Raw genomic sequence first — 18,159 nt, 5'->3', positions numbered from 1 at the left:
AGAAAGATATTTAATTTACATAAAACTATATAGCTAGGTATTTTAGATAAAACTAAAAAAAAATTAAACCTTTTTTTAACTCGTTTTTTTTTTTTTTTGTAAAATAGATTTTTAATTTACATAAAACTATATAGCTAGTAGATTTTACTGGTGCAACTAGTAGATTTTATGTGAATTAAATATCTTTCTAAAATAGTAAAATGTAAATGAACAACAAATGAGTTAAAATGGCTTAATTTTTTTTACATGAAAGATATTTATTATTATTATTATTATTATTATTATTATTATTATTATTATTATTATTATTATTATCAATCATATATATCCAAAATTCAAAACGAGTAAGGTTTACATTATTTAAAACTAGTAAGAAATTTAATTTACATAAAACTATATAGCTACTAGATTTTATTTAAAAAATCTATTTAAAAAAAATACGGGTGTAACAAGTAGATTTTATGTTAAATAAGAAATTTAATAAAAATATGAAAATAAAAAAATAAATAGACTTTATGTTAATTAAGAGATATAATAAAAAGATGAAAATAAAAAAAATAGATTTTGTAAAATTGATTTAAACTTAAATAAAATTAGGTGTTAGTACCCAAATGTGTTACATTGATAAACTTAAAAAAATGCAAGGGTATTTTAGTCATTAATTAACTAATTTTGGTGTTAGTACCCAAAGGTGTTACAAAATTGAAACCATAGAACCTAAATCTGTTAAAATAAAAAGTTAGTACCCAAAGCCGAAATTAGGTATAAACCACAGGACCCATTTGTGTAATTAACTCTTTAACATTAAAAGAAACATCAAAGAAAATTGGGAAAAGAATCATCATATTTATATTGATTGCAATAACTTTCATATATGTTGACCAATAACATCATTTACATTAATGGCATCTTCTTTCATGGCTGCTTCATTAAAATTCTCTTCAGTTTCTTTACATCTTCAACAGTCTCTTATGCTTTGTTATTTCACAGGTTTACTGTGTTCATCAAGAACATCAACCACAAAACATCATATTAACCTGTTTCAAACACAATATGTAACATTAATATTTAGATATAAAACAAATGTAAATAACATTTAGAACATTCAGTAATTCACATGTGAATTCAACAAAAAAAGATGTTAAAGATTTACAAGTGAAATTCATGCAAATCTTTATAATAATCTCCATACTTCACATGCAAATCTTTATAATAATTTCACATTATATTAATAAAGTATGAAAATAAAAACGAACCTCCAACTCTGATTCTTCTTGAGCCACTCTTTACTCCCAGATAAATTCTTAATTTCGCAAATTTCAAAATTTTCACATTTTTTCATCACTCCAAAAGTTTATTGCTTGAACGTCTTAACGATGTTATATCAAGATAGATAAGCTGAAAATATATGGGTTTGCATATGAAATAATAACTAATGATAATAATAATAATAATAACCAAGAATAGTTAAAACTTGAAAGAACTTACGATCACTACAGTGTCCTTCACGAGCTTCCACACAAAAGATTTCATTTCCATCATCATTTTCTTTATCTTTGTCACCATTATTGTCATTCTCCCCTTGAGCACGTGATTTGGATAATAACGAAGCTACTAACACTTGTAGTGTTTCGATAGCACCTTGTTGTGAATCCACGCTAGATTCAAGAGCTGCAATCTGCTTGTCTTTCTCTGTATCTTGTGACTTTGATGATAAACGCTTGTTCTGTTCTTCAGATTTTCTAATAAACGCTTTGAATGATTTTCTATCATTATCATAAACTTCAATTTGTTGTGACTTTGCCGCATCTCGTGCTTAGTTCTTTGATTTGTTCGGCTTGTTGATAGACTAAATGTGTTAGATAGAGCAGTTGCATTTGCATAGACATGTTTCCAATATCTTCAATGTTTGGAAGTTGAAACGGTGAAACATTAGGAGCAGAGCTAGTTATAGGTGCATTGACCGTTGTAATTTTTCTTTACGCTTCACCTTCTTCCCAAGATTCTCTGATAGATGCAGAAATAACATTCCCGAAAAGTTGAACGGTTTGTTCAGAACCAAAGCTACCAGTGCTGAAATCAACGTGTCACGCGCCACATCATAGCCTGATTTACGTGGCCCCAAGCAGCGGATGATAACATGTAACAGATACTTCAACTGTTTCGGGAAATTTGCTTTGTTGGGCATCGATTCTATCGGATCATTAGAATACTTCATCCGCATCAATCAACCTTTCAATAATCGACCCGGTAATGTAACAGGATCGTTTGGACTGTCATTGAACTGTAACGCGTTGCGTATGGTTTCCTCGGAAATAACAATGTCTTCGTCAAGAATTTGTCCTCGCATAACCGGCGGATTCACAGAATCGTCAACACGTGCTCAGTGGCGGACCCAGGAATTTTTCCCTGGGGGTGCGATATATTTTTAAAAATTTTAGGCCCCTAGGTATATAAAAAAAATTCGGTTCATATCGGGTGGGCTCGGGTCGGGCCATATAAACCAAAAGAACATCAAACTAAAAATTTATATAACCATCAAAACACGTCAAACGTCATTACAAATATGTTTAAAATTACGATCAGAAGAAGAGAGCGGGAGAAAGAATTGGAAGGGGCGGTTGGGTTGGGTTATTTTATTTAACTTCAAATTTAAATGGGTCGGGTTAATTGGCCTTGAGTTACAACTGTTTATTGGGCTAATGGCTAAATTGTTAAATGAAAGTTAATGGATTAAATTGTTAAGTAAAGTGGTTAAAGAATAATTATATAAACTAGTTTATATTTTAATAAATATTGAATAATGACTACATATAATAATATCTCTGTCATTTTTGGTCTTTGTCTCTTTTTGTATTAGCGCATATATTGTATATATTTTGTATAGCATATCTTTGATATCGTTTCCATATTTAGCGTATTGCAATGATGTATACATTGTAACCTTTACTATTGAATGAAGGCAAGAATTCACATTCCTATATGGTATCACGAGTCCAGTGACCAAAACCCTAAATCGCTGTCGCCCTCCCCCCTCTTCTTCTTCCCGTTGCCGTCGCACCCTCCCCCTTCCTTGCTGCCTCTCTCAATCTGCTCCTATGGAAACCAAGATTCACCCGGCCATGACGGTCAACAACATCAAAAACATGATTCCCATCACCCTTGAGGCCGAAACTTCTGACTACACCACCTAGACCGCCCTCTTTGAGGTCCACTGCAGCGTCTACCAGGTCCTTGACCACCTCAAACCCAAGACACCCGCTGCCGCCCCTGCTCCCGCCGCCGGCTCAGCTGAAGCCGCTGCCCTGGCCGAGTCGGAGGCCCTCTGGAAACGCCTTGACTCCATTGTCCTACAGTGGATTTATGGCACCATCTCTACTGATCTCCTCCGCATAATTCTCACCCCAGGCTAAACCGCATGCGAAGCTTGGACCGCGGTTGCTGATCACTTCAGTGATAATAAAAGTGCTCGTCAGGTTCAACTCCAACAGCAGTTCTCCAACATTCATCTTGATGCTTTCCCCTCCATGTCCGCCTACTGTCAACAGGTTAAGCATCTGGCAGACCAACTAAAGAATGTCGGGGCACCGATTGACAACCAACGTCTGGTCACCCAGCTTTTAAGTGGCCTGACCGACGCCTATGACAGCATCTCCACGGTCCTACAACACCGGGATCCCTTACCCGAATTCAGTGAATGTCGCTCCCGTCTTACCATGGAAGAAACTAAAAAGAAAGCTCAGGCCACACGCGCCGCCTCCGCCTCCTCCACCGCTCTCGCAGCCGCGGCCAGCCCTTCCGCATCGGCTGACCAGCCTTCTACCTACTCCTACACTACCTCTCGCAGCCGCGGCCGGGGCCGTTCCCGTGGCCGTGGTCGTTCCGGCTCTAGGGGCGGCAGTCGTGGTTACGGGGGTCAGTCCCAACATCCTTACATAGTTTTTCCCAACTCTTGGACGGCTCAGCAATGGGGTTCTCTCATCAATAACACCGATCCTCCCTATGGCACACCGCCTTGCCCCTACCCGACCAACCCGCGGCCACATAACCCCACTGCCGGCATCTTAGGGCCACATCCGAATCAAGCTCACACGGCTGCTGCATTCACTCCTACGGATATTCAACAGGCCCTCTACACTCTCTCTCTCAATCAACCTGACCCGCAAGACATCATGGATACGGGTGCAACGGGTCACATGACCACCCCCCAAGGTAACATCTCTCCGTCTATTTTTAATACTTGCACTAACAAGTTTATTACTGTCGGTAATGGCATGACCATTCCTATTATCGGACAAGGCAACATCACCCTACCACCTCCTTACCCCCCACTGAAATTAAACAATGTCATGATTGCCCCACATCTTATTAAAAACCTTATTTCTGTCCGAAAACTTACCACCGACAACTTACTTTCTATTGAATTTGACCCTTTCGGTTTTACTGTGAAGGACCTCAAGACTAAGGCACCCTGTAACAACTCTCACTAAAATCCATAATTAGGATAATAATTATCTATTAAGGAAACCCTAATCGAGACACCCAAGTAATTCTGCATTAACCCTAAAATTTTCAGAACAATCGGAATCAGGATCAGGGCCCCTAAAACCCAAGGGGGGCAAACCCTAGTTGGACGTTTATCTAAATAAAACGTTGCTACAATCTGATTGGTCAAATTCATTGATTCAGCCAAGCTAGTCCCGAGCCTAGGCAGCCTATAATTAGACTGCTTAGCTTACGGACCGTAAGGGAAATGGCATACGGTCCGTAAGCGAGTCCCAAAAATCAGTATAAATAGCCGACCTTGGCACTTGAAATCTGTTGTTAAAACGACGCACAAAGCTTCTGTGTACGTCGAGTTATACTCAAAACAGTCCACAACACACACACGATCACGAAGTGCTGCCGCAATCAGGGTAATAACTCGATCGCTATTACGATTCAACGTCCGATTGATTATAACTATCCAACGATTGTCCGAGTGCTGCTCAAATTGAGCTTGTACTTTGATTATTCGTCGTGATTTCGATTTAAATATTTGAGTGCTGTTCGAATTCGGACTATGCTCTGTTATTCGTTGTGAATCCGATTGAATTATTAAGTATCGCACTTGTTAATCGATGTGAGGGTTTGATCTCGTGAATTGACGTAACTGGTGTATTAGTTACTAACCCGTTTGTGTGTGCATCGTGTTAAATTAGGTTTAATCAAGGCTAATCAGTAGGCTTATATCTTGCTCGTTAAATCTGCAATGTGAGTCATTCTCTTTTCTCACAGTTTGTGAGTCATTCTCTTTTTATTAATTGTTTTACAAAACTCCAAGTTATTTTTCAAAGTTATAATTACAGGGATTAAGCCTTTGTAATCACCAAGTTACAGCCGGTATGTGGGGTTTTGTATACATTACTTGATAATCTTCACCATTGGGGCAGCCAATGGGTGATATGACCATAATCACAGACACCACTGGACAGGTGGGCCAGTGGGTCGAGTGATAAAGTACCGTGGGTAGTTGGTTTGATATCAGAAAAATTGTAATCGCTCTTAATACTGTGAATTATAACTAATGGGTCGTTTTAGTAAAATGAATGATTCACTCAGTATTTCCCCGCTGACAAACCCTTTTCAAACATGTTTCAGGTGATATGTTGTGAGCAAAGAAAGAGAAGTGCCGTGAAGCACTCCCAGCTTAGAAAAGTGGCTCAGTGTAAACAAATAAAAGAAACATGTTTTGAAAAATAAAGATTTCCCTGGGAAATCACATTGTTGTAAATTTCGGGAGTTTATCCCTAAAGTTATAAAGCGAGCAGTTTAAATTATTAAAAGATCCTGTTTTACAAGACTTCTGCTGTCGCCTAAAATTTAAATACCGCAGGATTTCTGTCCCGCGGCTCCGGAAACGGGTAAAACCGGGTCGGGGGCCATGATAGAAATAAGGTGGTATCAGAGCCACTGTTTTAAGCTTACTGATTAAGCTCACTGTTCTAATTGATTTAAGCCTATTGAAAAATAATTAGGAAAATTTTATTTGTCATTCTGTGACTATATGTGCAATAACTTATTAATTGTTGAAATTACAGTATGGGTAAACAAAAGATTTCTGCTATCTACCGCAAATTAGATAGTACACCTAAAGAAAAGGGAACTTCTTCTTCCAAATATCCCACAGATATAGAAGAAGGAATCTTTGTCCGTAGGGCAAATTATGAAAATCCTCTTACCCCAGAGAAAAGGAATTTGATTATTAGAAAGGGGCAAGAGAAAAAGAAAGTCAAGAAAGTGAGATTTAATCCGGAGATTCAGGAAATTAGCAATAATCCACCAGGGGAAAATAACCTAGATGAAAAATGGGCAAATCTATATCTGCTCGCTACCGTAGCAAAAAATGCAAATCTTTAAACTTTAAATCTAGAAATAAGTACTTCCCAGTAAATAAATAAATAAATCTGAGTGTGTTCTGTGTGCTGTTATGTTGTACAAATTAGTGTGCAATAAAAATGTTTATTTGTTAAGCTTTGTTCCAAAGTTTTAACTTAGCATTTTTGTGCATTTTGCATATATGCTACACAGCATGAGTGAGCTATCCGAGGCGTTTCAGAACCTCAACCTCTATCCTGTGCCAATTGAAGTCTCCCACAACTTCACTGGTTACATTGCCGACATAGAGGAACCTCTGGAATTCCAAGCTCCACCGCTGGAAAAAGCAAAACCTAAAAAGAGGAGAAGATATGTAGGGTGGAGAAAAGTGCGCAGAAGGAAACCTGCAACTAGGAGACTCCCAAAAATAGAAAATCCTGTAAGTGTGAGCAAGGGAAAGGAAATAGAAACCGGAGAAAGTTCCAAACCAGTAGGGACAGAAATAGGGATAGACCTAAAGCAAAAGGGAATAGAGATCGGAGAAAGCTCTAAACAGCCTGAGGAGATCACATTCCAGGACGAAATAGACCGTCTACTGGCCAATTGTGATGTCATAGAACCGGTCAACAATAATCTCTTCTCTTACCCTGCCACAGCCCAATTCCCAATAAACCTAGAACCTGTGATTCTAGACCCACTAGTTCACACACGACCATTAGGCCAAATGGAAGAATGGTGGACCAATGACCGGCAATTCCAGAATATAGTCAATAGTCCCTATAGTTTTCTCCCACAGTTTGATCCAGAACCTGTCCCCAATCCGCCAATGAGCTATGAAAACCTGGCCGAGCTTCATCAGTTTGGTGAAGAACTGATAGGCACTGGGAATAGGATCAGGGAAATTGGGGAGCAGATTTCCTGGAAGTATGACGAAAGGGAACGTCACTACTGAACTGTCAGTTGATCCAAGAATAGTGGGGAGGGTTGGAAAAGTTTGTTTGTATTATAACTAATACAGTAAAACTAACTCTGTAAAATGAGCAATAAAACAATGTAAGATAAAAAGTGTGTATTGAAGCAGATATAGTATATAAAACAAAACAGAAGTCGAGGCATCGACAATTTTGGTTATATTTGTATGTTGTAATAATCTATGTGTTTATCTGTGCTGATTTTATTACCAATAATTAGATACTAATAATTCCTATCAATATAAATTAGCAGATGGAAAACGCTAGTAATGAACCAGTTAATGAAGAGAATCAATCTGAGCAAAATCAGGAAAACCAATACATGACTAGACAAGATATTGAAAATATCATCACTCAAGGGATAGCCAATGCTATTCCAGAAATCATGGCTGCTGCTAGGAAACCTGTTGAATCACAACAAATCATTCCTAGTAAACATACTCAGGAAGATAATTTTAGCCATAGTGTAAATGGAGGCGGCAATCATGATAATCATGATAACAATCCGCAACAGGCTCCACTCCCTAAGAAAATGAAAGCTGCAACACCTGGTTGCACTTACAAGGAATTTCTTACTTGCAAACCCGCAGAATTTGCAGGTAACGAAGGAGCAACTGCAGTACTGCGTTGGTTAGAGAAAACCGAAGCAGTAATTGCAATAAGTAAATGTGCGGAAGAAGATCAAGTTATGTATGCGTCGAACTTGTTCAAAGAAGGGGCGCTAGAATGGTGGAACACAGTGCTACAAGCAAAAGGAAGAAGGGTGGCCTATGCAATGAATTGGGAAGAATTTAAGAGTCTTGTTGAAAGAAAATTCTGCCCCGAATACGAAAAGGAACAAATGGCAAACAAGTTCCTGAGTCATCGTATGATAGGCGTAGATTGTCGAGGATATACTTCGACATTCTTCGAATATGCGAGAGTGGTACCTAACCTGGCTTCACCAGAACCGGTACTCATTTCCCGTTATATTTGGGGATTAATCGGAGAAATCCGTAACATCGTTAAAGTTGCAAGACCACGCACTATTGACGATGCTGTAGAATTAGCCAACACCTTAACCGATGAACTGGTGCGCACAAGAGAAGAAGATCGAAAGAAGGAATTAGCTCAGAAGATTACCCAGGGATTTCATACGGGTAATAATAACCGCTTTAAAAGAAGAGGAACAGGGCAATCCTCAACCCCCCATTCTACAGAAATTGCAAAAGAAAGCATTTTGGAAGATGCAATATAACCTGCAATTTTTTCAAATCAGTAGGACATAGTGAAGATAACTGCAAAAAGAAAGCCATAGTCTGCTATAACTGTAGAGAAACCGGACACTACAAAACAGAATGCCCTAAATTGGTTAAAGCCGCAGATAATAAAGGCAAGCAAACTGAAGGGGCAACTAAGAAGAATGTTCGCGCATTCCAACTGACCACTCAAGAAGCCGAACTCATTCCAGACGTGATAGCGGGTACGTTCTTAGTACATAACGTCTATGCAAAAGTATTATTTGACTCTGATGCAAACCGAAGTTTCACTAATACTTCATTCTGCCAAGCTCTTAACCTACCTTTAACTACCCTTAGGCAGATTTTTACAGTCGAAACGGCAGATGGAAATTCTGTCAACATAGACAAAGTATTGCAAGAAGGAAAGATAGAACTGTTAGGCCATAAGTTTTCTGCAAACCTGTTACCTATGAATTTTGCCGGATTCGATGTAGTATTAGGAATGGATTGGTTAGTCACCAATCATGCTTGAATCCTGTGTGATAAGAATTCCGTAGAAATCCGTACCCCCACAGGAGAAGTAATCTTAATTACAGGAGATAGACCTCGGAAGCCATTAAAATTCATTTCAGTAATGAAATTGGCTAGTTATTCAAGGAAACAAGAAATGGTGTATATGATTTCTGTAATCATTGACACTAAAAGTAAGGAACTCCAGGACATTCCTATAGTTTCAGAATACCCAGATGTCTTTCCCGAAGAATTACCTGGGTTACCACCGGATAGGGAAGTAGAGTTTAGAATTCATCTAATTCCAGGTACTACACCAATAGCTAAGGCACCTTATCGATTAGCACCTACTGAAATGCTAGAATTGAAGAAGCAGTTAGATGAATTACTAAGCAAAGGATTTATACAACCTAGTTCATCCCCTTGGGGTGCACCAGTGTTGTTTGTGAAAAAGAAAGATGGGTCGATGAGAATGTGTATCGATTATAGGGAATTGAATAAGGTTACAATCAAGAATCGATACCCACTACCTAGGATTGATGATCTTTTTGATCAATTGCAAGGAGCTAAGTATTTCTCTAAGATAGACTTAATCAAGGCTAATCAGTAGGCTTATATCTTGCTCGTTAAATCTGCAATGTGAGTCATTCTCTTTTCTCACAGTTTGTGAGTCATTCTCTTTTTATTAATTGTTTTACAAAACTCCAAGTTATTTTTCAAAGTTATAATTACAGGGATTAAGTCTTTGTAATCACCAAGTTACAGCCGGTATGTGGGGTTTTGTATACATTACTTGATAATCTTCACCATTGGGGCAGCCAATGGGTGATATGACCATAATCACAGACACCATTGGACAGGTGGGCCAGTGGGTCGAGTGATAAAGTACCGTGGGTAGTTGGTTTGATATCAGAAACATTGTAATCGCTCTTAATACTGTGAATTATAACTAATGGGTCGTTTTAGTAAAATGAATGATTCACTCAGTATTTCCCCGCTGACAAAACCTTTTTCAAACATGTTTCAGGTGATATGTTGTGAGCAAAGAAAGAGAAGTGCCGTGAAGCACTCCCAGCTTAGAAAAGTGGCTCAGTGTAAACAAATAAAAGAAACATGTTTTGAAAACTAAAGATAAACAAATAAAAGAAACATGTTTTGAAAAATAAAGATTTCCCTGGGAAATCACATTGTTGTAAATTTCGGGAGTTTATCCCTAAAGTTATAAAGCGAGCAGTTTAAATTATTAAAAGATCCTGTTTTACAAGACTTCCGCTGTCGCCTAAAATTTAAATATCGCAGGATTTCTATCCCGCGGCTCCGGAAACGGGTAAAACCGGGTCGGGGGCCGTGACACACCCCTCCTACGATGCAATAGCTCGGGCGACCTCTATCCGCTGACTGCTCCTCTCCCTTCCAACACTTCTACTGCTTTTGCTGCTACCTCTTAAGATCGTTGGCATCAATGACTCGGGCACTCGGGCGCTTCTTTATTGCATTCGTTATCTTTACCTATTTCATCCACTATTACTAAACATAATAAAACTTTATGTGAACCTTGTATTTTTGGCAAGAGCACTAAGTTTCCCTTTTATGATTCTCCCAATACTACTTGTCTACCTTTTGATATTATTCACAGTGACCTATGGACCTCGCCAGTGCCTAGCACCGGGGGCCATCGATATTATATTTTGTTTTTGGATGATTTCACTAATTTTTTGTGGACATATCCAATTACGAATAAATCACATGTCTTCTCCATTTTTTCTCAATTTAACGCCTTAATTACCACCCAATTTGAAAAGAAAATAAAACAATTTCAATGTGACAATGGGAAGGAATACTCCAATTCTTCCTTCCAATTTTTTTGCAAACAACAAGGCATGCAATTCAGGTTTTCATGTCCCTATACCTCCTCCCAAAACGGCAAGGCCGAACGTAAAATACGAACTATTAATAATATGCTACGTTCGCTCCTCGCCCAAGCCTCCCTTCCTCCTAATTTTTGGCACCACGCTCTTGAAACGGCCACCTACTTACTTAACATCATCCCCAACAAACACCATAACTTTCTTACCCCTACCACTCGGCTCTACCACCATGACCCCAACTTATGATCATCTTCGGGTATTCGGTTGTCTTTGTTACCCTATACTTCCATCCACGACTATCAATAAACTCGCCAACTGCTCGAAACCTAGCGTTTTCCTCGGCTACCCACCTAACCATCGGGGCTACCGTTGCCTCGATCTTTCCATGAACACCTTCTATGTCTCCCGTCATGTACATTTTGAGGAGACGATCTTTCCTTTTGCCTCCACCATGCCACCCGCTCCACGGGCCTATGACTTCCTGTCTAATGGCCTTCATCCGCTTCTTTGGGATCGGGTTTCCTACCCCTCCACTAGCCCGACCGCTACCTCGCTCCCGACCTAAACCAACCCCTCCAATACAGCCCAACCTCCCTCTCTCACCGCCCAACCTCCGGCCCAGCCCACTACTGCTAACCCGCAACCAAACCCAGCCCCTTCCCTCACCCGCTCCACTGTTATCCCCCCATCAACTCACAGCACCACTGCCCAGCCACCTCCCAACTCCACCAACTCGACCAACCTACCTCCGTCCGCTCCCTCGTCCACTATTCCCACCCAGACCATGCGCACACGCGCAATGGACGGTATAGTTAAACCCAAACATCCGTTCAACCTTCATATCTCTACCATCGTCCCTATACCCAAAAATCCTCAAGGTGCCTTGTCTGTACCTGAGTGGTTTAATGCCATGTCTGACGAGTTTAGTGCACTTATTAAGAACGAGACCTGGGAGTTAGTTCCTCGGACACCCGACATGAATATCATCCGCAGCATGTGGCTCTTTAAGCATAAATTCAGGTCCGATGGGAGTTTGGAACGGTACAAGGCACGACTGGTTTGTGACGGTCGGAGTCAACAGGTTGGTATTGATTGTGGTGAAACATCCAGCCCGGTTGTGAAACCCGCTACTATTCGGTTGGTTCTTTCTCTGGCTCTCTCTCAAGCTTGGCCAATTCATCAGCTAGACGTCACGAACGCCTTCCTGCATGGCAACCTCGCGGAAACGGTCTATATGCATCAACCCATGGGGTTTCGCAGTCGAGATTTTCCAGATTATGTCTGCCGTTTGCGCAAGTCCCTCTACGGTCTCAAGCAGGCACCTCGAGCCTGGTACCAACGCTTTACTGACTTTGTCTTGTTGCAGGGGTTCGCACAGAGTAAATCAGATCACTCCCTCTTTATTTACCGGCATGGTCGAGACACTGCATATCTCCTTCTGTATGTCGACGATATTATCTTGACCACCTCATCAGACGATCTACGAAGACGTCTTATGTCTGCTCTCGCTGGCGAGTTTGCTATGAAGGATCTTGGTCATCTGACTTATTTTTGGGCATCTCGGTTACACGGTCTGGCAATAACATGTTCCTTTCTCAGCAGGCTTACACTCGAGACATCATCCATCGTGCTGCCATGGATTCTTGTAAGCCAGTCGCAACCCCTGTCGACACCAATCCGAAGCTCAGCGGTGCCTCTTCCTCTCCGTTTGCCGACTCCACTACTTACCGGAGTCTTGCTGGTTGATGTATAAGAATTTATACATCTTTTAAACGTCAAATTCGCCCCGTTTATGCGAAACTCTTTGTATTTTCATTGATTTTGGTACTCATTTGAGTTGTTTGTGAAAATACAGGTCCGGGCTTCGGCCCGATGATGAAACGGAGGCTTTTGGAGCAAAATGGAGCGAAAATGGTGCATTCCAGCAAACTGCCAGATATGGCACTACCGTGCCAAACAGTGGCACGACCGTGCCAAGCCTTCCGACATCGGCACTCTCAGCCAGCACTAGCATCTATCAGCCAAATCATTAAAATTCAGGGGAGCACGACCGTGCCAACCACTGGCACGACCGTGCCAGGCCAAAATCAACTCCTGATCAGCTTGTTTCCGAGAACGATGTGATTGTTATCGAGCACTATCGGCTCGCACGACCAGACCATGCCCGAGCACGGTCGTGCGGCCTCGGGAACTTTTGAGCGGGATTTTTCCAGAAATGGTAGCAAACAAGATTGACAGACGAAAAGTGATTCTGACACTTGCCAAGCACGACCGTGCCAAAAGGTGGCATGGTAGTGCCAAACGCCCAGCAGTTTAAATACGAGTTTCTAGCTCATTTGCAAGGGAGTTGGAGCATTTTGGTGACTTTTTCTCTCAAGAATCTGGTCTTGGAAGCTTGTTGGAGCCAAGAGGAAGCCTTGAAGAGGATTAAATCACTTGAAGATCTACTCAAACACCATTTTAATCTTGTCTTTAACTTGGTTAGCTTACTACATTATGAACAATTTATGTTTCTTTGCATTTGATTTGGTAGCCATGAGCCTTATGGGCTAAACATTTGAGTTGTCTAAACTTTGTTGAAGCTAATGAATATGTGATAACATGGAAGTAGATGTGATGATTGTGCTTGTTAATCTTCATGTTGACATTTAATCTTGTTCTTGGAGTTCTTGCACATGCTTAAAGTTCTTGTTCTTGAATGTTTGCTCATAAGTATTTACATGTTGTGTTGGAAAGCCCATGTAGAGATTATGATTATTGAATCTTGTTAACTTGTTAGTATGATTCATAGCATGAAACTAGGAATGGTGAGTGTAATGTGATATGAACAATGATTTGAGCTTGTGTGTGAATTCTTGCATCTAGATTTGGAAAGATCAAAAGTATGTTTATATGGATTCTATAGTTTGTGTTCATGTTAGGTTGATGATTTAGGCCAAAGTTGTTAGCTAGCATAACCATGCTTGTGGTTCATATCAAGAACATGATGATAGTGCCAACTACTTGAAACCAAGTTAGGGTGATTAGTGTGTTTCTCATATTAGTTTTCCCTAATTTGTAGAGTTAGGAGTTTTGACAAACAAATAACTCATGATTAAAGATTAACATCAACTTAGCAAGTGAGCTTAAAAGAATAATTTTTAGGTGATTAGAATGTTAATTCATTTTTAGTTTTCCTAAGAATTATAGACTAGGAAGCCTTGATTGGGGACTTAGTTAAATCTAGAACTTGCATCGTCACAAATCTTCCACCTTGTTGTCATATGTTTGTTAGTGGAAACATAGTTTAGGCAACCCTTTCTTAGATATTGTTCTTGTTAGAATTTTTAGTAGTTTATTTATTTGCATGCTAAGTTAAAAAAAATCAACCCAAACATTTGAAAAGGCTTTAAAGTAGCAAAAGTTTAGTATCGAGACACCGCATCCACGTATTGATATCCGGTTCTTACCGATTAGCTATATTACCACCCGACGGGTACACTTGCCATTTTGTGTGTGTAGTTAGTTTTTAGGTGAAAACCCATTTTTAAAGCTAAATTTGTGTGAAGAAAAACTCAATTAAAAATATATATATAACTAGGTTATCACCCGCGAACTTCGCGGGTCGGAAAATTTAATCTACATTATCACAAAATGTATAAATAATATAAATACAAATAAAGTGACATATTACATAAATTACTTATCGACAAAGTGAAAATTACAGTTAAAATGCATAGAAGTATAAAACATTATATATATATATATATTTTTTTTTACTTTTATCAAGGATCAAGGTGTCTTCCGATAAACAACATTTAATGTTTCTCTAAGCCATCTAGAATTTCTGGCTACAGCCATCACTTTCGGGTGGTCGACCCGAGAACCTCATGGCGGGTAGAAGCAAAGGGAACCTTTAATGTATAACTAAAATGTATAACTATTTATTCCCAATAAAACATGGATCTATAGTCATTGTAATACATACAATCTTCCTTTGAATAATGTAAATTTAAAAGGTCTGGAGCAACTTGTATGCATAAATTAAACACTATATAGAAATCTCAAATATGACTTTGTTCAGCCCTATAATCATACACATCATATGATGGGCCCTTAGGGAGAATGGGTAAGACGAAAATAATGTAATACATACATATATATTAACACATTACCTTTCCGTTTGAGCGCCTGCAACATGGATGATCTTCATCTGCGAAATCTACTTCTCCAAATCCAAAATCTAAATAAATGGAACCATACATTATCAAAGGCTTCTTAACAATCATCCAATTCCATCATATGAGGAGCAAAATTGAATTAAACTAATTCTACAAGTTCATATTTCAGTTTGAAATATTACCATATCTTATATTAAAATTCAAACTTTAGCTATCTTTTTTATAAATATAAACTGCAATATGAAAGAAAAATAGTTAACAATCACCTTAACATAGTCAAACACCCGCTCAAATCTATGGTCAGAGACTGGTTTACGAGAACGACTCTTTTTGGTGATGGTAGAAGACAAAGCATCCATGGCTTCATCATAAGCTGAATTCAAAACGATACCAATCCACAAGTTAATCTCAGTTCATTTACTTCAAATTAAAATGTGAAAATCACGAATTCAAGACTTCAACTACAGTAGATGTTAATTGGGTGTGTAGAAAATCACAGGGGGAAACCTACATAAAGAAATTCATCAGATGTCATACACTAAATATGAAGGCCACAATAGCTAAAATTTGGTGTATAGAATAACGCCTCGCATACGTGAAGCCTGGCCTCTCGCCCTGACTTTCAAGATCTAGAGTCAAACTGTAGTAACCCAATAATGTAAAAGGTACGAATGTTAGTGAAGAAACTTCACCTCTTCCGGGATAAGGAAAAGTAAAGCATTTCGTTTGCACCTTCTCCTTAGCTTTCTGCAAATCAACTAAGAAATACATAAATAAAACTTTTTTTTTTTACAACAGTCAATAATAACCACAAAAAATCTCAAAACAAAAACATAAATTATAGAAAAAGAAAGAAAAGAAATCATATATAAATTATAAATATGTACTAAATGTGTTTACAAAATTTAAATTACGTAATATAACAATCTAATTCTTTAATAATGTAATAATACACCTTAGGCAACTATAGACCCGTTTCCTTTACAAATTATATATATTTTTTTTACTTTACACAGTGCAAACAACAGATTATATTTTTTATTTTACTTTACTAATGAAATAATGCACTTATACACCTTAGGAGACTATACACCCGTTTCCTTTACAACTTTTCTTTTACTTAACACATTTGGCCCAAAATCCTTTAGTTAGAAAGAGCAAATAACAGTAAGCGATTAAAGAAAGATTACCAGTTTAGGGCCCTCATCATAATCGTAACATAATGCTGCAGCTGCTAGTTCATCCATGCTGTTATGAACAGGCAGATTCCCCTAAAACATCCATAAATATTAATAATTTAAGAAAAATAGCAGTAAAAACAATCTAAATCTGAACTCAAAATCATTTAATCAATTACTCAATTCCATACCCAAATCTGAACTCAAAATCAATTACATGGCTCCATCTCATGTGTGAATTGGTCCAGTGGACCTTTATCAAGTTCCACATGAAAAACCAAACTCCATACCTACTAAATAAAAAAAATCCATATTTTAATTGGTCAACAATTTGGGAAAAAAACTCCAAGATTCAACCTTTCAAACACACCCATGATGTTTGACTCCCAAAAAGTCAAACCCACACCCAAACCATCAATTTTGACCCAATTAACAAACTTTTTGAGGATAGAGAAACAACCCCATTACTTTTTGGGGATAAAGAAACAAATTGAATTAGACAAAATTACTGAACAAAAACCTTGAATAATCTCAAACTTTTTGAGGATAAAGAAACAACCCCATTACTTTAATTGGTCAACAATGTCACTGAAACAAATTGAATCAAACTTTTCCCCCAAATCGACAAATTAGACAAAATTACTGAACAAAAACCTTGAATAATCTCAAACAGGTGATGAATACATACCACTGATAAAAACGAAACTGATGCATCCAAACATGAAAACTTTGGCACCGGACTTACCTGCGTGAGCGGAATTCGGCCTGAACCCTAGCCAACTTTGCGATTCGCTAACCCAAGACACCAACAACACTGACAACCAGAAGCCATTAGAGAGCGAGAAAGAGAACCATGAAAGAAAAAGAACGTTGTCAGTATATTGAAATCTGATTAGGGTTTTTAGCATTTGAATGAAGGGGGAATTTAGAGGCGGGTGTTTAAAATCCATTTGAATTTTGAAACAAAAACTTTAACAATTGCAGTTTTAAGCAAAGATAGGGTATGTATTTCAGGGAGAAACTGAGATACAGAAGGGTTGTTTTTGGGTTTTTTGAACCCTAGCTCGAAATGGAAAAGAAAAGATGGAGAATAGATGATACAGAGAAGAAGAAGAGGATAGGAAAGGGAAAGAAGGGTGGAAGAGTGTGTAGGGTTTTTGACGTTTTCTTTGATCTGCAGGGAAGAGAGATAGAGAGCTCTGTGAACACGTGATATGTCATAGCAGTTTGACTTTTAGGGTTTCTTCAAAAGATAAACCAAAAACCGGGTTCTCAAAACTTGAAAACGTGGACTCCTTCTTTGTTGAACACGTTAGTAAAGTGAAGGAGGGCTTGACATGTGTATAGGTTGAATGTGGGGGTGCCAAGTGGCAGAACCTTGTTCTTTTATTAGATATAGAGATTCACGCACATCACTGGTGCTCTCCAGTATCTTACTTTCACCAGACCGGACATCTCCTACGCTGTTCAGCAGATTTGCATGCACATGCACTCACCTACTGAAGATCACTGGCATGCACTTAAACGTATCATTCGTTATTTACAGGGCACCTCAGAGTACGGGCTTCTTCTAAGTCCTGCTCCTAATTTATCTCTTCTTGCGTATACCGATGCTGATTGGGCTGGATGTCCTGACACTCGTCGCTCCACTTCTGGATATTGCGTTTATTTGGGTGACAACCTCCTTTCATGGTCTTCTAAGAAGCAAGCCACAGTTTCTAGATCCAGTGCTGAAGCGGAATACAGGGGTGTAGCTAATGTTGTTACGGAAATTTGTTGGCTCCGAAATCTGCTGCTTGAGCTTCATCGACCATTGTCTCGTGCCACTTTGGTATATTGCGACAATGTTAGTGCTATTTACTTGTCTGGTAACCCCTTCCAACATCAGCGGACGA

The 18,159-nt window shown here is 38.9% G+C and overlaps 1 protein-coding gene across 7 annotated transcripts; it reads right to left on the bottom strand.

Annotated features, from left to right (window-relative positions):
• Nucleotides 1-835: 835 nt before the first annotated feature.
• On the bottom strand, nt 836-17,561 carry LOC110905497 (folylpolyglutamate synthase-like). Of its 7 annotated transcripts, XR_004878633.1 has the most exons (8): nt 16,456-17,561; nt 16,277-16,357; nt 15,779-15,833; nt 15,353-15,459; nt 15,081-15,148; nt 1,489-2,409; nt 1,257-1,398; nt 836-1,037 (listed from the first exon to the last, which is right to left on the bottom strand). XR_004878633.1 is itself a non-coding variant. In XM_035982745.1 (5 exons), exons 2-5 carry the CDS (start codon nt 16,331-16,333, stop codon nt 15,128-15,130), a joined length of 240 nt encoding a protein of 79 aa, XP_035838638.1. In that variant the 5' UTR covers nt 16,334-16,357; nt 16,456-17,519; the 3' UTR covers nt 14,828-15,127. The 7 variants fall into 7 exon arrangements, 1 of the variants encoding a protein (XP_035838638.1); XR_004878634.1 differs by lacking the exons at nt 836-1,037; nt 1,257-1,398; nt 1,489-2,409 and having other exon boundaries at nt 14,828-15,148; nt 16,456-16,557; nt 16,953-17,531; XR_004878632.1 differs by lacking the exons at nt 836-1,037; nt 1,257-1,398; nt 1,489-2,409 and having other exon boundaries at nt 14,828-15,148; nt 16,456-16,554; nt 16,953-17,529.
• Between the last annotated feature and the right edge of the window lie 598 nt (nt 17,562-18,159).

The sequence above is a fragment of the Helianthus annuus genome, chromosome 14 (genome assembly GCF_002127325.2).
Source record: "Helianthus annuus cultivar XRQ/B chromosome 14, HanXRQr2.0-SUNRISE, whole genome shotgun sequence".
Lineage (NCBI taxonomy): Eukaryota > Viridiplantae > Streptophyta > Magnoliopsida > Asterales > Asteraceae > Helianthus > Helianthus annuus.
Note: the sequence above shows the minus strand (reverse complement) of the source record. Positions and strands in the feature narration are given on the sequence as shown.